At 40.5% G+C, this 22,355-nt stretch overlaps 5 protein-coding genes across 6 annotated transcripts; 3 read left to right on the forward strand and 2 right to left on the reverse strand.

Moving 5' to 3' along the window:
* Nucleotides 1-1,422: 1,422 nt before the first annotated feature.
* On the forward strand, nucleotides 1,423-2,895 carry LOC115373986 (trypsin-1-like). Of its 2 annotated transcripts, none has more exons than XM_030072664.1 (6): nucleotides 1,423-1,465; nucleotides 1,595-1,745; nucleotides 1,931-2,181; nucleotides 2,356-2,492; nucleotides 2,614-2,715; nucleotides 2,802-2,895. In XM_030072664.1, the coding sequence occupies exons 1-6, from the start codon at nucleotides 1,426-1,428 to the stop codon at nucleotides 2,847-2,849; spliced, it is 729 nt and encodes a 242-aa protein (XP_029928524.1). In that variant the 5' UTR covers nucleotides 1,423-1,425; the 3' UTR covers nucleotides 2,850-2,895. The 2 variants fall into 2 exon arrangements, with proteins under 2 accessions (XP_029928524.1, XP_029928523.1); XM_030072663.1 differs by having other exon boundaries at nucleotides 1,426-1,465; nucleotides 1,931-2,185; nucleotides 2,366-2,492.
* Nucleotides 2,896-7,678: 4,783 nt separating this feature from the next.
* Nucleotides 7,679-9,419, forward strand: LOC115373305 (trypsin-1). Its single transcript, XM_030071625.1, has 6 exons — nucleotides 7,679-7,765; nucleotides 8,154-8,304; nucleotides 8,444-8,694; nucleotides 8,805-8,941; nucleotides 9,076-9,177; nucleotides 9,281-9,419. The coding sequence occupies exons 1-6, from the start codon at nucleotides 7,726-7,728 to the stop codon at nucleotides 9,326-9,328; spliced, it is 729 nt and encodes a 242-aa protein (XP_029927485.1). The 5' UTR covers nucleotides 7,679-7,725; the 3' UTR covers nucleotides 9,329-9,419.
* A 2,196-nt stretch (nucleotides 9,420-11,615) lies between these two features.
* Nucleotides 11,616-15,192, reverse strand: LOC115373303 (interferon-inducible GTPase 5-like). Its single transcript, XM_030071623.1, has 2 exons — nucleotides 15,076-15,192; nucleotides 11,616-14,432 (listed from the first exon to the last, which is right to left on the reverse strand). Exon 2 carries the CDS (start codon nucleotides 14,423-14,425, stop codon nucleotides 13,229-13,231), a length of 1,197 nt encoding a protein of 398 aa, XP_029927483.1. The 5' UTR covers nucleotides 14,426-14,432; nucleotides 15,076-15,192; the 3' UTR covers nucleotides 11,616-13,228.
* Nucleotides 15,193-16,648: 1,456 nt separating this feature from the next.
* Nucleotides 16,649-18,263, reverse strand: LOC115373304 (trypsin-2-like). Its single transcript, XM_030071624.1, has 5 exons — nucleotides 18,143-18,263; nucleotides 17,803-17,956; nucleotides 17,415-17,674; nucleotides 17,093-17,229; nucleotides 16,649-16,897 (listed from the first exon to the last, which is right to left on the reverse strand). Exons 1-5 carry the CDS (start codon nucleotides 18,180-18,182, stop codon nucleotides 16,745-16,747), a joined length of 744 nt encoding a protein of 247 aa, XP_029927484.1. The 5' UTR covers nucleotides 18,183-18,263; the 3' UTR covers nucleotides 16,649-16,744.
* Nucleotides 18,264-19,438: 1,175 nt separating this feature from the next.
* On the forward strand, nucleotides 19,439-21,922 carry LOC115373306 (trypsin-like). The gene is made up of 6 exons (XM_030071626.1): nucleotides 19,439-19,558; nucleotides 20,250-20,406; nucleotides 20,732-20,830; nucleotides 21,013-21,176; nucleotides 21,358-21,494; nucleotides 21,646-21,922. Exons 1-6 carry the CDS (start codon nucleotides 19,519-19,521, stop codon nucleotides 21,796-21,798), a joined length of 750 nt encoding a protein of 249 aa, XP_029927486.1. The 5' UTR covers nucleotides 19,439-19,518; the 3' UTR covers nucleotides 21,799-21,922.
* The last annotated feature ends 433 nt before the right edge of the window (nucleotides 21,923-22,355 follow it).

Genomic DNA, 22,355 nt, shown 5'->3' on the forward strand with positions numbered 1-22,355 from the left:
GACAAAACAAAAACACTGTCTCTTGGTATCACTGCATCACCAAGATGCTTAATGCTGTGAGAATTTTGAAAATGAACTCCTACTTTATATGAAAATAAACAGACAGCAGCACTATGTACAAATGTGACTGAAGACCTGTGACACACTCCTGGTGTGCACATGCATTTCGCACATGGTGTGTTTCTTAACCTTGACATGGATGGAGTTGTGTTGTGGAGCCACGAGTGCAGCTCTGTGCAGATGGCCTGGTTCACAGCCGCTCTGGTTGAATGTGGCTTTCAAAGGAAATCCAGCCCACGCAACTTAAAATAGAACATGTAGACACCAGCATGCTGAAAGTAGTTTGATACAAATGAAATTACAGCAAAACAAACAGCTCACTCTAATTTATGCAGGGATTTTGGGGCCCTTCAGCTGAAAAGGTGACAGACTTGCACAAGATTATTTGGATTAGCTGTTATTCACAGTTAATAAGTGTTAATGAATGAGTTTATCTACTCTGTGTTGATGTCTAGACAACACATCCATATAGTGGAAAAAAGGGGGAAATAATGGATTCAGATTAACCCATATTATATTTTTTGTATTGTGCTGATACATGGTAAATAGTAATGGATTTAATGAATAGTATAGTAACAAAACACACATTTCTATAGTGCTTTTGTAGTCTGCTGAGCCCTCAAAGCGCTTTACAATGTTTTCAACACATTCACCCATTCACACACACACTCATACACTGGTGGCAGAGGCTGTCATGCAAGGTGCCCATCATGTTCGTTTAGGGGTTCAGTGTCTTGCACATGGACACTGCGACACGCTCTCCGGTGGAGCCGCGGATCGAATCAGGACCCTCCGATTACCAGACGACCGATCTACCTTTTAACATTCTTCTTCCTAAGAAAGCTCATTCTGAAGCTTCAAAATTGTCTCAGCTGCTGGATAAATGTCGTTTAGAAATACGCTTTCTTCAATACTGCCCTTTTTTAAAATCCTGTTTCAATACCATTAGTAAATGTGCTCTCTGATCTGACTGTTGGGTCCAGTGGTGATTTGAAAAATGCAAAGACACAAGAATATGTCCCAGTTATTTGTGTAGAGCTGTTGAAAGAAAAAATTATACTGCCTGCCTATTTTGGCACTTACCAGTGGCACGGCCTTGGTGCATTGTGTGAATAATCCAGCTGTTCAAGCCATATCGAGCTGAAGATGATTAATTCACAAGGTAGTGAGTTGGGTTGGGCTCATCACCTCAAATGAACCACCTCAACCTCAAATGACTGGCTGGCAGTGCCTGACCATTTTTTTTTTTAATTGGGCATTATTGAACCAATCACGCTGCGTGGTGTATTTTTTTTTTTCAGCAATTTTTGCTATAAAACAGAGATCCTGGTGAAGGCCTGATATCGAGGGGATCAAACAGCAACCATGAGGTCTCTGGTCTTCATTCTGCTCATTGGAGCTGCTTGTGAGTGTGAAGTACTTGTACAGAGGCCTTTCATGCTTGGATCTAATGGGAAATAACTTCCAGGCGACTTTTTGATGCAATTTTGATGCAGTTTCTGTCAGATTAACCCTTCTTATATTTATTTTTCAGTTGCCACCGAGGACGACAAGATCGTCGGAGGGTATGAGTGCCAACGCAACTCTCAGCCCCATCAGGTGTCTCTGAACTCCGGCTACCACTTCTGTGGTGGCTCCCTGGTTAATGAGTACTGGATTGTGTCTGCTGCTCACTGCTACAAGTCGTAAGTAACTCCTTTTTTTCTTAAGATTTTACTATAGCTTATTCATCTGACATGGAATAGACACACAAACACAGAAAAATTTAACTGTCAGTGTAAATAAGCCATCTTTAAACAAACAGATGTGACACCAGTTTCGGTATAAATAGCCTATTATTTTGTACCATCCTGCTTTCTGCCTCTTTCAGTCGTATCCAGGTGCGTCTTGGTGAGCACAACATCGGGATCACCGAGGGCAGCGAGCAGTTCATCACCTCCTCCCGTGTCATCCGCCACCCCCAGTACAACCCCTACAATATCGACTATGATGTCATGCTGATCAAGCTGAGCGAGCGCGCCATCATCAATGAGTATGTGCAGCCCGTGCCTCTGCCCAACGCCTGTGCTCCCGCTGGCACCATGTGTCTCGTCTCTGGCTGGGGCAACACCATGAGCTCCAGTGAGTAGCAGTACTCATCTTCATCTTCATATCCTTGCATTATAGAGAACATAACTCACTACAAGTTCAAAATTCAGTTGTCTGCTGTATTCACACAATCTAGTAATCATAATCATAATAAAAGAGATCCACACTGCACACCCCTATCACCCTTGCTCTCTCTTCTTACTCCAGCTGCTGACAGGAACAAGCTGCAGTGCCTGAACATCCCCATCATTTCTGATGTGGACTGTGACAACTCCTACCCCGGCATGATCACCGACACCATGTTCTGTGCTGGATACCTGGAGGGAGGCAAGGACTCCTGCCAGGTGTGTATATCTCTGCTTTTGCATCATTTTCAATACGTTTAACTCAGTTTGAGCTTTGCAACTTGTGTAATGCGCAAACCCTTTTCCTCATGCTCATCTCTCTTGTCTCTGCCTCTCTCAGGGTGACTCTGGTGGCCCTGTTGTGTGCAACGGCGAGCTGCAAGGCATTGTGTCCTGGGGCTACGGATGTGCCGAAAAGGACCACCCTGGTGTCTATGCCAAGGTAAATTTTAACATAATCAAATATGATGTAACAGTCACGCTGTTTGACACAGTGTATCAAACACACTCATATCTCTCTGTTTTCAGGTGTGCATGTTCCTCGACTGGCTGGAGCGCACTATGGCCAGCGGCTGAGTTTGATCCAACCGTTCAGCTTCCACCTCAGACACACATCTCAACATCATGGATGGCTCAGATAGTAATTTCTATCATGCTGGGGATTGAAAGCTGTAACAAATAAAGCATTTGAAATCAATCTGTCCTTCTATGTATTTATTCAGTTCTTTCTACTGAAAAGAGGTTTGTCAAAAATTATTTGTCTTTAACATATGAAGGTAAAACAGCATAAATTACCTATAAGGTAGTAGTAGCGGTATTAGTAGTAATATTTTTATTCAGTCATCACACACAATACAGCAAGTTTAAACAGTATATACTGTACAATATGCAGTCTATTATACAATACACATGCACAATCTAGGCAGTATACTGTAAACAAAATAATTAAAAGTGTGTATTACGATTGTGTGAGTAATGATTGAAAAGGCACACACACACACACACACACACACACGTATAATGAAGTATATATATAATGAATTATAAGGGAGCAATGAATAATATGATATTCTATATCCTTAGATTTATGCAGGACTGCTATTGATTTTGAACTGATTTTGAAATTTTACCTTTAATGCAGTCAATATGTCATGCCCATGTTTATGTATGATAACTAACAAAGTCTTGGAATTTTGTCTAAAAAAACTCTTTCAATTTTATCATCACAGATTTTTAATTCAATACCCCCATCTAGTTTTTGTTGGTTTCCAAAATAAATAAATAAATAAATAAATAAATAAACAACAAGAACACAAATTTAGTTTTCATTATATTGGGAGACAGTTTATTAAAATCAAACCTTTCAATAGCAAACAAATGTTCCTTTTAAATTTTCCCAGAGCAAAATAAATCTAAATCTAAAGTTTAATTAAGGATTTCAGAATATTACATGGCAATAAAGTGCAACATGTTTCTGATAAGCAGCTCCATCATTACAAACGCACTGACACAATTTCCAAAATAAACTGTTACTCCTCTTTTCTAATCTACGTGGAGAAGGCTTAACCTAGGTGCCATAACATACCAATATCTGTATCAAAATGTGAACAAATTTTATGTTGCAATGCTGATGAAACATAAAGTTCAGTGAAGGATTCCTACCAAAAAGAGAAGAAAAGTACTGGGTCAACCACATAATCTTGTATGACTGTCTACCTGCTTCAAATGTTGGTTACTGGTGGAATTTTTCCCATTAGGATGGACTCTATGTGGGATTGGAGGAGAGAGAAAATAGTCAGGTAATACTAATTATACATTACATCTGTTGTTTGGAGCAACTTGCCTGAGGCACTTCAGCTGACAGAGCCAGAATCCTTTTGTAAATTAGTGTACTTTTACAGCTTGGCCTTTCTATAATCATTGGCCTTTACTAAATTTATTCTTATTGCCCTGTCTGATATTTGTTTTCCATTTATTTTACAGTTTTTCTCCATTGGTTTGGCTCATTTCTTGAAACTGAAATGACATTCTCAAAATAACATGGACAAAACTCCAAACCTCTTGGCAATTGTTCAAAACATACTGGAACTTCTCATTCATTTCATGAAATTGCAAATGTCTTAGTACATGTCTCAATTTCTCAGTATATCTTTGCAAATGGTTTAGTACAGTTAGCCTACAGTTAGCACAATTTCCAAGTGAATAGATCTTGTTGATCTAAACTGACTGTTGGGTTCTCAGTCTAATGGTTGTTCTCTCCAAAACATGTCAGCATCATTTCATTGTATAAGTCATCACATGCACAATAGTCTGTTCAATTGTCAAAATTAGTCAAGAACATAATACCATGAATAATACCATATATGAATCTCTTGGAACATTTGATAAATTGTTTACAGTTTTTTTCAATCATTTTTTTCCAGTATAATGAAACTGGGATCCACTTTGTCGTCATCTTCACTTCCAAACCACAGCAGAAGTTTTCTTTTGCAAATGTGTTCATACCTTTTCATTGGATTCACACATTTTTCACGCTCTTTTGCACAACACTTGTCACATGTATCATTTACATGGCCCTGACTCCATTGACTTCACTGTGGTAGTCAAAAGCAAAACATCTGCTGACAGCTGATAGAAATGACCTGCATCACTGTGAAATCACTAGTGCACCTGCATCACTACCCTTTCCACAAGTCACCAATCACCAATCAGGATGCACCTACAAGAGAGGGCCTATAAATTGTATTCTGTATTTTTTTTTCAACTCCTTTGAGTTTTTCTGTGTAATACTGTATGTGAATTACAGTATTTCAGTTTTTGCCATCAATACAGTAAAATTTCACCTCAAAGTCTTTGAGTTTGGATGCAGTTCTTTACTGTAAGTTCACATTTGAATGTGTAGCACACAGGAGAACCTTGTTCAAACCGACAGCTGTATTTTGTATTCTGCTGTCAGCTGTGTTACAGTACAGTAGAGCTGATTGAAGGAATCTACTCATTTGGGCAGAAGTTGAGTTGTTTGAGGGAAATATTGGCTTTTGCTACTTGCTTTACAATATGTAACTATGGAAATTGCCAAAATATGACTGCAATACACACATGAAAAAGTAAAATGGAACCTGCTCAGACTGAAAAGGGTGTGTTGCATTTTGGTGTTGAGTATGAAGTGAGTGAGTAGCTGGATTTACTCACCTGACTGCAAGTTGTATTGGGCGGTGACAAAATGTGCTTTTGCTGCATGTTTGAAATGTTTTGTCATGGTAAGAGCCTTTTGCAAACAAAATGTGTCGCCTCTCATTAGGCCTATGTATTAGCTATTTTGATACCAGGGTTTCTGAGTTGACAGAGGAGGTAAAGCGATTGAAAAAAAAAATGTAATGGTTACAATTTCCTTGGCAGTATGAGTGCAATGTGTGATGTCAAACCTTGGAGGCTACTCTTACCGTAAAAATCCTATTTTATTTATTTATTTATTTATTTTTTTCAGTTTTATACACAATTGTATTCTGTTAGCTAGACAAAAATAATTAGTAAAGTAACCACTGTCAGTGAAGGACTGGGCTAAGACTGAGAGGTGGACATGAGGGATATTTCAGTGGTTCTCTGCCATAGTGACAAAACATCTAAACATTTTGACTTGCAGTGCTTACACAATGCCAAAGGGACGATGCATTTTGGGGGCACTGACTACTGATATGAGAAGGAAACTTCATTTTGACACGAGTGAACTGTTTTGGGAGAGATATGAGCTTTTGCAGGTGAACCATGGTGTTATGCTGAACCATCCAGGTTATTTTGGCAAAAGCACCAAGCGTGTTGAGAACGTCCGGTCTGTTTCAAGAAATGAGCCCAAGCAATTGAGAAGGATCTTTCTCATTTTGGGGGCACTGACTATTTATATGGGAAAGGAATTTAGTTCTGAAGCATGAGTGAACAGTTTTGGGAGAGATATGTGCTTTTGCAAGTGATCTATGGTGTTGTGCTGAACTGTAAGACGGTTTTGCCAAATGATCTTGAAGTTTTGAGAATGTAATTTCAGTTTCAAGAAATGAGCCAAACCAATGGAGAAAAACTGTAATGTAAAGCCTTTTGTCCTCACTTGTTTTTTACTGTTATATATTTTTTTTCTTTCATACCAATAAATGTCCTGTGTTTTTTTCTAATTATGGAGCACTCTCTAGCTTTGTTGTGAAAAGTGCCATACTAACAGAGATCATAAAAACAACCACTGTTCTGTTTGTAAGGCAGCCTCAACCACTATATCTGAATATGCAGATGTATTTTTTCCTCTCAGGGGGTAACAGGTGTTGTATGAGAACCGCACAGCTGTGAGATACTGTGCTGTGTTCCCACACTTCTAAATATAGAGGTGGTTTCATACCTGTTTAATCTGACTGGACAAACGTGGCATAACATGCAGAGTGCATGTTTATTGAACCCTAAAATTGCACTTGTCGAAATAATCAACCTCTGTCATCACTGCTGTCAATATTCTTGACACCATCTTTTCTTTTCAATCATTCGCTCATAACAGAACATATACTTACACACATAATCAGACAGTGACTGTTCACTTGATGAAAGAATTATTTACTGACTATAATTAAAAACATGAGATAATCCTCTGCAAACTATAGATAAAGGCTAATTTAACACAAATGTTTATACAATATCATGTATTCTCAAAAAATAGCATGACAATCAAAACAAAATCCAGGCTTGAACTAATATGGGTAACACTTCACAGTACAACAGTTAACATTAGTTAACGTTAGTTAATGCCACAATGGTTAATTAACTGTTAGTTAATGATTATTATGGCATTTACTAATGTTAATGATATCTACAATAACCCTTAAATAACATTTAAATTAATATCTTAGCATGAACAGCATTAGTAAATGATTCCTAGACACATTAGTTGATGGTAAGTTAACTGTTACTTAATGTTCATTACCTGTTACTTAATGTTTATTATGGCATTAACTAACGTTAATTGTTGTACTGTTATTGTAAAGTGTTACCCTAATATGTTTATGATGTGTGCATATCTTAGGCAATGGAAGGATCTTACTATTTTTATTTTTGTATCAGTTTATTTATTTATTATTTTTCATTTCTGGAAGTAAGCCATGAATGAATTCTCTTTTCCTGACCAAGCAAAAGCATAAACACATGGTTTGAGAAAACAGGAGGCACTAGGAGCCATACAGACCTTCCTCCAAGACTGCTTTTTTTTCCCCCAAAAAATAAAGCCATTGTCACTTTTACCAGCATGAAAAGTGTTTTCTAGATAACAGTAGTAATGAATCACTTAACACAAACATCCCAATGGTGATTGGCTGTCTTCTGACCAATGAGAGTGGCTGCACCACAGGGCAGGTCTCCACACTCAGGATATAAACCACAGGTCCAGGTGAAGTCCCCTCATCGACACGATCACTCAGCAACCATGAGGTCTCTGGTCTTTGTTCTGCTCATTGGAGCCGCCTGTGAGTATGCAGCACTGTAAGACAGGACTGTCTTTCACTGCTCGTTGTTCAAATGTGCACAAATTGATGCACAAGACTTAACCTTAACCTTAACCTTAACACTCATATGATGTGGAAAAGTGTTTTTTCTTTTCTTTGAAGGTACTTATGGGGAAATTTAAGGGAAAGTCAGGGTGTTTAATGGGTTAAAGGAAAGGTTAGGACTTTTAAGATGCTTGATCTTTAACTATCCTTGACATGAACACAGTCCAGTATTGATGTGATGTCAATTGTTGAGCAAGAAGCATGAGAAAAATCAAGATTAGATCACTTAATCTTCAAACATGATGCTTGCTTGTTGGTACAGAGTAGATGTAAACATGATTTGGTCACTGACTTGTGTTCTCAGTTGCCACCGAAGACGACAAGATCGTCGGAGGGTATGAGTGCAAGCCCTACTCTCAGCCCCATCAGGTGTCTCTGAACTCCGGCTACCACTTCTGTGGCGGCTCCCTGGTCAACGAGAACTGGGTTGTGTCTGCTGCTCACTGCTACAAGTCGTAAGTCTTTATATGTGGATTTGAGGTCTGAAATACTCAGCAGTGCAACAGGTTTTGTGTTGGCTACTCAGAAAAGGAATAGTGAACAGAAATAACACCAGAGAACACTTCAGATTAATCCACTGTCTGTGCTCTTCAGCCGTGTGGAGGTGCGTCTTGGCGAGCACAACATCAGGGTCACCGAGGGCAACGAGCAGTTCATCCGCTCTTCCCGTGTCATCCGCCACCCCAACTACAGCTCCTACAACATCAACAACGACATCATGCTGATCAAGCTGAGCAAGCCCGCCGAGCTCAACCAGTATGTGCAGCCCGTGGCTCTGCCTACCAGCTGTGCTCCCGCTGGCACCATGTGCCTCGTCTCTGGCTGGGGCAACACCATGAGCTCCAGTGAGTAAATCATCTTGTGATTTCCCACTATGTATTAGAAAATGTCTGAGGACAAACGTTGCCCTTACTGCTCCAAACCATTTTTCATCCCACAACCACATCTATCACAGCTGCTGACAGCAACAAGCTGCAGTGCCTGGACCTCCCCATCCTGTCTGATGAGGACTGCGACAACTCCTACCCTGGCATGATCACTGATGCCATGTTCTGTGCTGGATACCTGGAGGGAGGCAAGGACTCCTGCCAGGTATGTAGCTCCATGTTACTTAAGGGATGCAGCAATTCTTGACAAACAAATATGGTGCTATATGTAAAACAAAATCACCATGTTGAGTTTTATGGAAACATCTAATCTCCATATTGTCTCTTCTCCACTCTCAGGGTGACTCTGGTGGCCCAGTTGTGTGCAACGGTGAGCTGCAGGGTGTTGTGTCCTGGGGCTACGGATGTGCTGAGAAGAACCACCCTGGTGTTTACGCCAAGGTAAGGATATTTTTAATAACCACACTGTCTCCAGTTTGACTTAACTTTGTGTGATAATATTTCAGGGTCTGGCTATACTAACTGTTGAAATCTTCATCACCAGGTCTGCCTCTTCAACGACTGGCTGGAGCGCACCATGGCCAGCTACTAAGTGATCCTGTTCGACATCCAGTGCATGCAGCTCTACATCATATGCTGTTCATTTTCCATCTTTTGCACTGGACAAATAAAACATATGAAGCACATCACATGAGTTTGTTAAATTTTTTTTAAAAATGGGGATAGTATTCTATTTTTTCTTGCTGTTGAATGTGATTTAATTTACCTTTCAGACAACATAACTAATAGTGTCATTATAAAAGTGGTATTGCAGAGCTAAACAGACACTTTTTATGACACTGTATGGTGTGAAATAACATGAAAAACTAGAATTGGCTAAAATCTCTTAAGAAAGAAAAAAACTTTGAATGTGCTTGCCTACATTGTTAAACATGAGGCCTGTGCGCTAATCTGCCATCCCTTTGCTATGCCTTTTGCAGATGGTGGTATGTTTGGTTTGAGGTTGTTTTGCTACATGGTTGCTGTAGTCTACAGAATGGTTTCTAGGACTTTGGCAGGTGATTACTATGGTGTTCCAGGTGGTTGCTATGGTCTTTGGAGTGGTTGCTAGGTCATTGCTAGTTGGTTGCTATGGTGTTCCTGATGGTTGTCAAGGCATTGCTAGGAGGTTGCTTACCAACATGAAAAGTGTTTTCTAGGGTGTTGCTAGGTGGTTGCTATGTTGCTAGGGTGTTGCTAGGTGGTTGCTATGTTGTCCCTGATGGTTGCTAAGGCATTTCAGGGCAGTTGCTATGGTGTTTGAGGGCTTTGCTTTTTGGTTGCTATGGTGTTCTGGGTGGTTTGTAGGACGTTGCAAGACAGTTGCTATGGTGTTCCTGACAGTTACTAAGGCGTTGCTAAGCGGTTGGTATGATATTATGGGTGGTTGCCAAGGAGTTGCTAGGCAGTTAGAGGGGACCTGCTTTTTAGCTACCTCCTCCAAACATTCCATCATTAGTGTGTATTGCCTCCCTCCAAAAAAATGACACTTAAACTGCAACTGCAAAAAATTGGTCAATCAATATTGTAAAATCTGTGTGACATAGAGTCTTGCCAAAATTTCGCAATTCATTTGTTATGGGCCAAAAATCGCAAAAAAACAAAAACAAAAACAAAGCAAAAAAAAAAAAAACATGCAAGAGCTATCGACTGATGTCAAACAATCTCAGCTTCAACAAGACTAATAATCTTGACTGAATCTTCCTCAGTGCAGCATGGGTCACCTTTTTCCAGGCCAAGTTACCATCAAAGTGGATGCCCAGATATTTATCAGAGGGGACTGTTTCTATTCGCTGGCCCATAATAACCACAAGGGCGATTTCCTCCTTTTTTTATTCTAAAATCAATGATTAGCTGTAGTCTTACCAAATTAAAAAAAAGAAAGAAAAGAAAAGATAATTCCCATGACTAGAAGTGAAAATCACTCAGGTGGAGGCAAAATTAATGAAATGTTTTATTTTTCAAAATGAAAACAACACTATTTCCACATAGCTTCACCCATATATGACATTAGTTTTATTGAATTGGGGTATGTGTTAAGACAGTAATCCTATTAAAATAAAGTAAGTGATGTGTGTTGTGTGTTGTTATGTTTGTTGTTTGGTTGAAAATGCTTTTATCAAAAAACCCTAGCAAGGACTGACGTAATATATTACACTGTTGATTATTATTGTTAATTTAGGTTTATGGCATATTAGTAAGAGGGGAAAAAAACTCCTGACAACAAGCATTTTCTGTACTGTTTATTAAAAAAAGACACAGAACACAACACCAGAGTAAAATGAAGATTAAAAAATGTTTAAATAACAGATTGTTTCCTCCTCCATCTGAACAGCAAACACTCAAGGTCATAGCAAATGCATTTCTTTAAAATGTTGCCAAAGCTGGGTAAAGCTCAGCTCATCTCTGTGGCCGCATTGTAGAGAAAGGCCTATCAGCTGATTTCTCCTGAGTCAAACACCTAGTTCTGCTGGGGATTTAGAAAGTTACTTTTACACTCGAAAACAGAGAAATTCAAGCAGATCATAACCTCAGTTTTTATTTTTTCCCACCCGCATCTGATTGACTCTTCAACTGCACGTGTCATCCTCCACTTGGCTCAACAAACGGCTGCCTGTTAGACCGCTGCAATGCAAGCTATGGAAACATTTGCTAACATGTTGTGGCTGTACTTGTAAAACTCGTTGCTATTTCAGATATGACAGTCAGGATGTTTTCACTTTACTGGACAGGTTGGTTGGTCTCACCAGGGTCCAGACAGACATTGTTACTCTACAAGGGGAATGTTTAATTGCAGAAAATGCCGCTACAAAAACTCAACTCTATTACAGTTATTGCCTGTGTCTATCCTCATCATCAAATAGAGCTCAAGAATAATAATACATTAGAAAATTCCCATCTTTAACTGGGTTTACCGAGCACCAACCAAAAAGCCCACACGTATTTCCCTGTGAGGACAGCATTTAATTCACCAGGAACAAATAACCTATCTCATCTAAAACATAATGTATTAATTACTCTTTATTGTATAGAAAGCAGGGATGCACTGATATTTTGGCAGAGTTGGGATGAGCTGATGTCAGTTCTAAAAAATGAAATGGTATTGGTCCAATATTACTTCTACAGTTGATATTTGGACAGTTATGGAAATGGACAAATATTGCGTCACAGTTGTGTGTCCCTTAAAACATTTTATCATGTGTTACAGAATAACTGATGTTTTGTTTATAACAATTAAGATGAGTCTGAAATAAGTTAAACAGCCATTGGATACTTGTTAAAGTCTACAAAAAGTGCCCTAGTAGTGTCCATCAGGTATTATTATAATAAGGATCGGGAAAACTTAAGCGGCACATAAAGTCTGATAGTTACTTATTTTGTGATTTTTTGTTAAACAAATGTTCAAATTGATGAAGCACGTTTCTCCATGCCCACAACACATTATCACAACTTGTTCATGGATTTAAACAGGAGGCAAAAACAAGTGATCTAATGTTTAACAAAACAAAACAAAACAGAGGGTTCAACAGAGAACTGAGCTTCATTGTACTTAATAATGACGCTCAGGTCACAACACTGGTTAACAGTTAACTGGATGTAGTGTACATTACAGGCTTGACAAAACAAAACGCCATGTCAACTCCATTTTCAGTGATACTGGCAACTAAATCAGTGCTAAAAAAATTATTAACTGATATAAAAGAAAGAAATAGTTCTTATGAGCAGATTTCCCAAATAGACTACAAAGGAAGTGCAAATGATATCACCATCACACGTTCCAAAGTGGTGGGTTTAGCACACAAGCACAGGAGAAGGTTACAACATCCACGACGTGTTATGTGTTAAAATTACATTATCAAAAAGATCCATCAGTGTCCCTCCTTCAGGAGAGACATTTTCTCCTCCTGGGGTGTTGGCTGTCCATAACTTGTGAGTCTATACTATAGCAAAGTAACTGTTTCACAAAAGTTCCATCTCTGAGTGATTTTCATTCAATTATCACAAAGAATTCCTTTGGCGACATGAATGGTGACTCAAAATATTGTTAATGCAACCAGTAGAGGGTGTAAGTTTGCAACAAGAACTTGAATGAATTAGATTAACGGCCTTCCCAATTCAAATCACTGGACGCTGGCTGTTCAGTCAGTGTTCTTAGCCGTTTAATGTTAAAACTCTTGTATTAAGTGAAAGATATCTTTAATGATGCTCACCAGCTTGATGAACTAGTTTGCAGATGATGACTGGAGCAGCTAGTAAGACAAGCACAGTGTTGCTAATGTTATGATAACCTTGTGCAACACACCAGGCAACACAGATTCAAATGTTTAGATTCAAATTATTTTCGTAATTTCCATGTTCAGGCTGCAGGTAGGTAATTTTTAGGTAAAGGTATCTTTTTTCAACTTTGTTGGCAATACATATTGCTGGATTTTGTGATTCTACCTTGATTTCTTCACAAATCTGCTGCAGCCAGAACTGCTTTGGCATCCTCAGCCATTTCCTTTATTCCTTGTCGCAGAAGGAAAAGAGTGGTGCCAAATGCAATGGCCATGCCAGGTAAGCCAGAAAACACAGTTTCAAGAGTTTTTGCTGCTGTCATGCCTTTGGTGCGAAACATAGCGGCCACCATTGAGTCACTAACTCCATGGACAAAGTGAGATTTCATCGCCGATTTCAGCTGAACTTCTGGCTTGTTAATCCGTTCTGCCAAATTATGAATGGATCTGTCATCCAGCCCAAAGGACACATGTGCTGTCTGGAAGAACTTGAGCATAATGCCAATCTCACAACCCACTGAAAAGCCTGGAAGAAAGACGCCTGCACTGGGTGCTGCAGCTGCTGCAGCAGCAATAGCAACGTTATTAAGTAGCTTTTTTTTCTTTTCGATCATGCCCACAGAGCATACAGGCAGAGAGTTGATCAAAGCCAGCCACTTGTGGTCTGACAGGTTGTCCTTCAAGGACTCAAGCAGCTTGTTGAAATCATACTTTCCCAGATCAAATGTAGAGATGAGGAACACTTTGGGATGCCCAACAGGTGCCAGGTTTTCTCTGCAGCTTTGTTTGATTTTTTGCAGAACTTGCTCTTCGTTGAAGTTCTTTTTACGAGATTCAGCCTGGATGTCATTGTCAACCTTTGATCGAACAAAATAAAATGTTTTCTTCATTTTCTGGATCTCTTTGGCCAACATGATGTCATTCTCTTTGAATCTGTTAGAGCCAATGATAATGAAGAAGTCAAAGTTGTCAAACTGGAGTTCTTTCAGATACCTTTTGGCTTTGAAGTTGGGGGTTCCGATTCCCGGCAGGTCCCAGATGTAAACATTGGGCATGGTGGGGTGAGTGTATCGAACTGCTCTCAAGGTGGTCTCTGTCACTCCAGTTTCTGCTGCTCCTGGCTCTCCATCTTTAAGACCTCTTATTGCATTAACAAAGGTGGACTTTCCCACCCCACTTTCCCCAGTCACGGCAATATTCAGTGTCACATTCTCCATCTGGTCCAGGTGCTTCTTAGCCTTCATTTTTGACTCCTTTGTGCTCGATTTAGCGTAGTTCTGAATTTCACTGACATTATCAGGAGATTCATAGCCACTGTTTCCTTCGTCTGGCCCAGTGAAAACATCGGCAGTTTCATAGAGAGCCTCAGCCATGTTGATCCTGATAAGACATAAAGGTATTAAAATACAAAAAATAACTTTCCATGACAAGCTTGTCCTCTGAAAGTCTTAAACGTTCAGTATTTATCACAAGTGATCATCAAAATGTAATTCATCCTGTTAGCAGTTTCCTCCCAGAAGACCTGCAGGATAACTGTTTGTATTAATACAGATAAGTAGGGGCAAGTGTCTCGTGGGATCTTTCTCTCTCTCTCTCTCTGTATGTATTTGATTATTTTTCTGTTCACTCAATTCAGTCTATTGTATAAAGCATGGTTTTGTAATTTAAAAGGAGTCAACTTTTTCAAATAGTTTACTATAGTACAATCTTAATCAAGATAACTTTGTTTAAGGATTTGATTACAATCTTTGTTCGGATGCCTGAATGATGCTACATAGACTTATAGATATAGTCTAATTTGTTTTCACAGCCCGTGCAAACACAGAAACATACAGATAACCATCCTGCCACATACAGATATACATACAGATACCCTTGAGCACTCCTATTGTCCCAACACATATACATATTAGTAACACATGTTTGCTACTGTAAACAATTTATCCAGTACAGTGATTTTTTGACAAGCCTGGTCACAATGCAAGGATAAAAACACAAAACTCCAACAGGAAAGTTATATTACCTTTTAGGCTTCTTTCTAATGCTCGTTCTAACTGAGGTTTCCCGTCATCCACAGTCACTTAAAAGCTCCTCTCAGGAGTGTTCTTGGTTGTGTGATTGCAAGAGGCAGATACCAACAATGTTACTGCACAGATCGAGCTTCCTTTTCTCTTGAAGGTTTGCATTCCAACTCTGCGTTCCAGTGAGCTGGAATGCAAAGTCATTGCGGCGTTGCCACTACAGTGGTTGTTGTTGCACATGATGAAGTGTGAAAGAATAACATATTTTTGGGAAAGCTTAACCACGCACTGAGCGTTCTATGTCTTTTCTGCGTACATTCCCTTTTATTTTATGCAAATATTTAGCAGAACAATCTTGAGTTCTCTTGTTTTCTTGAGTAGCATCGTTTAGACCTCTGTGGTGAAACCAGTTTGGCAGCTTTTCCTGTCAAATGCCCAGTTTCAGAGAAGGAACTTACTGTGACTTCTGTTCCATGATTGGCTTCTGCTTTACTGCTCAGCTGGAAGACATTTCAAATATTTATTTGTCATGGAGACGTGGTGAGTATTGCTATTTCAGATTTTGGAGACATCACAGAATAAATCCTTCTGCATGCTTCTTTTTGGAGGAATTTATTTACTTTAAAATGGATATTGTATTAACAGGAAAGGAAACCCACATCCGTGAATGTCTCACACCAACAGAAGAGCCATGGAACCATCTACCAGCATCTCAAAATTCCTTATCATAGAATTTGGGACCTTCCAGGCATGGGCACACCCGCATTCAGACCCAGAAACCACATGAGTAACCTTGGACTTGTGTGATATGTTCATAGTAGAGTAGAGGAAAACAGTATCCAGCTTGTGGTTGGAATTCAAAAGACAAACAAGATTGTCAGGTTTATTTATATTAGGTCTAAAGTTGAGTGACATGAATCATGTCATATCAGAGAGTAAAATTATGGCTTTGTTGACAGAGCTATGATGGAGGGAATGATGAAGGAGTGTCTGTTCCTGAGAATGAAGCGATCAAAACAAGGCAATGTTTACATGCTATACTTCCACGGAAGGACTGAAGACACCAAGACATTGACAGCAATAGTAATAGAAAATATGGAGTGACTGTACAGTGAATATAATCATTGAAAAAAAATCTATTTTGGCTATTCAAACACATTAAATTATGTTGGATTTGCATAATACGCTGATGTAGTTTGTTGCTGAGAACGTTCTTCAGTATACTCTTGAACCACATTTTCCACTAATGTGGTGTATTACAATGTTTTATGGTTACAATGTTGTGTTGCTGCATTTGGTGCCAGTTGAAATACCCCTGGCTATAATAGTCTGTAGATTTTCCATAATTTGACTTAAAATAAGAGTGATGCCAATATATCCTGCCAACTATATTTTAGGGTCATTGGTGATATTTTCACTGAAACAAAAATAAAACAGTCAAACAGAGATATGTGTTGTCAATGCTCTTATTTTATTGATTGTGCCCTGTTGGAAAACATCACACATATAACTCTATCTGTCTCTTTCCCTGCTTTTCATCTTTGTCACTGTCTGTCAGGTGCTTTCCTGCTGCCATTCTTTGTAACGCTACCCACCACCACCTGTCTCTGCCACTTTCAACTCCCCTCTCTTGTTTCCGCTTTCTCATGTTCTGTGATGGAAGATCAGAGCCTAGCTGTATCTGGTGAGAATATCGTTGATCCAGGGCATCAGAGAGCAGACTTTGGTGTAAACTCCCGGGTAGTTAGGCTGAGCGCAGCCCTGGCCCCAAGAGACAATGCCCTGCAGCTCCCCATTACACACCAGAGGACCACCGGAGTCACCCTGAACAGGAGAGGAGAGAGCAGAGGAGTCAAAACATGCTTCTTTCAATGTGATCATTTCAATCAATTCCTATCACATCCCCTCCGTCAACCCTTCATTCTTTCCATTTGGGATATTTTCACAGACAATGGACATTTTGAATATTTTGCCCGGTGTATAATCCTGTGCTATTTAATAGGTTTTGTCTGGAAATACCTGACAGGCGTCCTTGCCTCCTTCCGGGTATCCAGCACACACCATTTGGTTAGTGATCATGCCAGGGTAGGAGTTGTCACAGTCCGCATCAGCCACAATAGGGACCCTCACACACTGCAGCTGAAATGGGTTGTACACTAGACACAACAGTGGAAAGACAGAGGACAAGCAAGAAAGGAAAAACAGTAAATACATAGAGCTTTACTGCTGGAGAACATTGTTGTTGTTGGGTGAATTCTCAACCTTTGAGGGCCTGTTACTGTTTATGCTATAACAAGGCACTTTGGAAGAGGTGTGAATGAGTGTGTATGTTAGACCTTACCATCTTCGGGCCAGGTGTTCCCCCATCCAGACACCTCACACATGTCGCCAACTCTGGGGCAGGCCTTTGGCAGAGGGATGGGCTTGACATATTGATTCAGAGTGGCAGGATGGGCCAGCTTCATCAGCATAATGTCATAGTCCAGCGTCTCGTAGTTGTACATCTCGTGCCAGTAGATGGCATCCACTGACATGTACTGCTCTGTGCCTTCATAATTCCAGATGTGGTGGTCACCCAAGATGGCAATCTGTGAAAAGGGACTGAAAAAGAGGCAGGGGTGAGGGAATAGGGGGGATATTGTATGATATTACTTCTGCACCAGGACAGAAAAATCCACATTCTCTCAGTTATACAGGATCTACACTTCCACATAGCATGTAATATTAACTTTTGCCAGCAGTGTGCGGCAGAGATGATCCACTGGTCGTTGATGAGGGAGCCGCCGCAATAGTGGTAGCCGATGTTGATGGACACCTGCCAAGGCCGGGAGTGGGCTGCACACTCGTAGCCTCCCACGATCTTGTCATCCAGAGGGGCTGCAGCTGAGGTGTTCAGATAAAGCAAAAATGAAATGAGCAGCTTGATCTTTACAGTGAGGTAAAACTCAGAATAATATTTTGTGCATATAAACTTGGCGTGTGTGTGTGTGTGTGTGTAGGCTTATATGTCTGTACCTGTGTGTGTGTGCCTTACCCTGAATCCCTGTGTGTATTGCACATGTGTTTTACCTGCAGCACCCAGCAGTGTGAGCACAATCAGACCAATCATCTTGTGGCTAACTCAATCCCTCCTACGAACAGAGTGGACATGAGCACTCTGTCATTCACTGCATTTATACCTCAAGCCCTCTGTCTCTTTCGTGTGCCTCCCGGCTTGTCTCCCCATCCCCCCATCCCCCATTCCTCCTGCCCTGCCCTGAAAACCATATCCTATCTCTATCTCTTTATGTGCCACGTATACCACCTCAGTTAATAAGTGAGCAAATCTGGCCGGTGTTACATACTGAGTATTAACACATTTTCCGTTTCTCACTCTGTTTGTACATTCTGTCACTGACGAGACATCTGTTCGTTATATTTGTAGCACAATGTCACCCAAGTATATACATAAGATTTATGTTTTGTTTTTTTTTATTGGTAAAACAGTCAGGCCTTATTTTAGTACACAGGTTAAGAAGTAATATCTAGTTATACTGTAATAGAATGCATGGCATATAAATAAGTAAACACTTTTATTTTATTTTTTTTAATTACGCTGAGTATTTAGCTATCATAACATGTTCTTACCAGTACTCTACAGTAGTAACTGCACAGCACTGGTAACACTATTTATAAATGCTTGAGGTTGGGAATGGAATAGAATAGAATAGAGCAGAATACAATACAACACAATACAATATAATACAATACAATACAATAGCTTACTGGCTTCGCTTACTTTGTCATATTGATTGCTGGCTGTTGGGAAAAAACATGGTTCTGCTTTTCTGAGCCAAGAACACAGATGATATTTTTCTGAGCTCTCTTGGCTTGTTTTCAAGGGCAGCCCAAAGGTGCAGCCCTACAAGGGCACATTTTTTTCCACAGAAATGGTGGCATGAGGATAACATATTGAATAGCAATAAACTCAGCACAGATTTGGTGGTGAAATGCTCCAGCAAAAAAAAAAAAAAAGTAACAATTCACCATACTGTGTTATATGTGCTCATATTGGCCAAGGTAAAAAACACATTTTAAAACTTTTTATGGCAACCCAAAAGCTCGACTGTTTGTTTGTTATAGCTTGCCAACAATTAGTCAACCATCAGAGGTGTTAAAGATATGGAGACCTTGGTACATGTGTGTCACTCGGGGGGGCAGATGATATATTATCACAGGGGGATGCTGGAGGTGGAGGTAGGCAAACATGGCAATGGGGGCATGAGGTTACTTACAGGGTTACACCGGGTTAAAGGGTCTAAAAAAAAAAAAACAGTTCTGACAGTAATGGGGAATATGCCCAAAGGGAAGGGAGGATGGGCCTGAGCTCGGTAGGCTCGAAGAATATAAATTTGAGCCAGGGCGCGCCCAGCTGTCTTCGGATCATTCACCATTCACCAGACACCATGAGACTGCTGGCTCTGCTGCTGATGGTGGGAGCTGCTGGTAAATACACAGAAATACACACAAACCAGGGCTGGCACATACCCTCTGTCACTTACTCTCTCTCTCTCTCTCTCTCTCTCTCTCTCTCTCTCACACACACACACACACACACACACAAACACACACACATACACACACGTATGCACACACCCATGCATGCGCAGACACACACATACATAATGAAAACAGGCACAACCCCAGATATGAATCCACATGCACATAGACATGATCAGCCACACTTACGTAATATGACACCTATATCAAAATTTATATCACAGCCAGTTCCAGTCTTGCATTCTGATTGGCTGAGAGGCATTTTGATGAGTGCCAGTATATCCCAGTGCTGACACTCCACCTTATTTACCTTTGATATCTGTAACTAAGCTGATACAAACTAACCAACTGAACTGAAGCAGTGGATACACTGGAACAGATATGTGGCTTGATTAATTTATTTGTAGTATCATTTTCTCAGCAGCTAATCACAAAAAGTCAACAATGAATCGGTCATGAAACTGTTCTGTAGATGCAATAAATTCAAGGTTGGCCTCATGCCCAGTGGCAAGGCTGCGTGGCATTGCACACCCTCATGTCTTACTGCTTAAATATGTAATTTAAGGAATGTTAACAATGCTTAAAGACAAAAAGGCAAATCTTCCTCTCTCTGTCTCTGTGTTTGTCCCTGTCACAGTGGCAGTTCCCCGCGAAGATGGAAGAATCATTGGAGGGCAGGAGTGTGAGCCTCACTCTCGTCCCTACATGGCCTCACTCAACTACGGCTACCACTTCTGTGGTGGGGTGCTCATCAACAAGCAGTGGGTGCTCTCCGTCGCTCACTGCTGGTACAAGTGAGTACACACAGACAAGAAAAGGTTTTCAATCATTGTTCTGTTTGCATTTTGCCTCCTTTCTGCCTCGTCATTCCTGTTTTAGGTTTACATGCATCATTTGACTGTGAGTGTGATCATGTGAGTGGAAGACCAGGACAATTCAATCTAGAGCCATATGTGAGGAGCATTTGTCAAGCATGAATATACAATAGGTTGCACACTGTTTGCAAGATAGAAAGCCTAAGATTGAGACAGAGATTAAATAAACAACAAGCAATGTAAGCGAAAGGTTGAAGCACATTCTGTTGTTGAAATTTCTAGCATATTTCACCTCCTCTCTCAGCCCGTATGCCATGCAGATCATGCTGGGCGAACACGACCTGCGTGTGTTTGAGGGCACCGAGCAGCTCATGAAGACCAACACTATCATCTGGCACCCTAGGTGAGCAGAAAAACAGGGCAAATCATCCCTTATATTGAAAAGACTCACTTTCTATGCTTAAACTCTAGAGCTTTCATTGTGTTATTATAATTTTGAGATTAATTTTCTTATCCTTCTAGTGACCGTGCCCCCTTTGCATGTAGGCAATGTTTTAAGCTGATGTTTTATTTCTCTGCCTGCAGTTATGACTACCAGACTCTGGATTACGACATGATGTTGATCAAGCTCTTCCACCCGGTGGAGGTGACAGAGACAGTCGCACCCATTTCCCTGCCCACAGGGTGTCCATATGGGGGCTTGCTCTGCTCCGTGTCTGGCTGGGGTGACACTGCCCAGGGAAACGAGGGTCAGTTGATAATACTGATCTGAATTACAACATTTGTCCACAGGGATAGCAAGAGTATGCAACGCAAAAAGTCTAAATGAAAATAAATGCACCTATAGCTGGCAACCTAAAACATGTTGTGTGTCTATAAGGTTTACCAAATGAGTTTCACAGGACTCTGTGTATGTTCTGCCTGTTACAGTCAACATGCCCACCCGTCTGCAGTGTCTGGATGTGCCCATAGTGGAAGACCAGGATTGTGAGAACGCCTACCCAGGCATGATCACACGCAGGATGATGTGTGCCGGCTATATGGAAGGAGGCAGAGACGCCTGCAATGTGAGTTTTCAGCTCTCACCGAGTCTAAATTTATTCTACAGCATGTGTGGAGGGATTCATCACTGCATGCTGTGCCCTCTGAGTAAAACTTAACTGTCTGGAAATTGTAATGAAATCTGCCGCTCACTCCGGCTCTGTCTGTTTTTATCAGGGTGACTCTGGCAGTCCTCTGGTGTGTTTTGGGGAGGTCCATGGCCTGGTGTCGTGGGGTCAGGGCTGTGCGGAGCCCAACTACCCCGGTGTCTACGTCAAAGTGTGCGAGTTCCTCTTCTGGATCGAAGAAACTCTGGCAGCCAACCCCTGAAAAAAAAAGTCCCTTGTTTCCCCATCTCAATTGTCCTTTTTCTTCTCCTTCCCTTCTCCCATTAATTCTTTACCACTCCTTCCCATTGTCCTCTTATCTAAGTCCTCCCCTTTCTTTCCCTTTAAAGCTCGCATTCCTCTTCTTCATTTTTATCCTTCGCTTGTCCTTTATCTCTCTCTTGCATTCTCTCACAGTCACAGAGTTTCTCCCTCATACACCAAGACTCTGCACACTCTTACCAGAATGTAAAACACAAAATAAAGAAGGTAATTAGATATTTACCCATTTCATTTGTCCATATCTTCAAGCGCTGTGTCGACCTGTTTTATGTCTACCAGGAAGCCGTTTGGAATGAGAACCAGAAAATCATTATTTATAACCCACTTAGAGGTACATGAGATTGTCTGAGTTACTCATTTTATTTGACCATTTTAGTACAATGCAAGGCACATATGGTTGATAGAGTCACAATGAGGCCTTGTTTCACCAACTTTTGTTATGCAAAGTTCAAACGGAGACAGCATAGTTTATTTTTTAAGGTAAGTTTGGGTTAAATG

Source organism: Myripristis murdjan, chromosome 16, assembly GCF_902150065.1.
Source record: "Myripristis murdjan chromosome 16, fMyrMur1.1, whole genome shotgun sequence".
Lineage (NCBI taxonomy): Eukaryota > Metazoa > Chordata > Actinopteri > Holocentriformes > Holocentridae > Myripristis > Myripristis murdjan.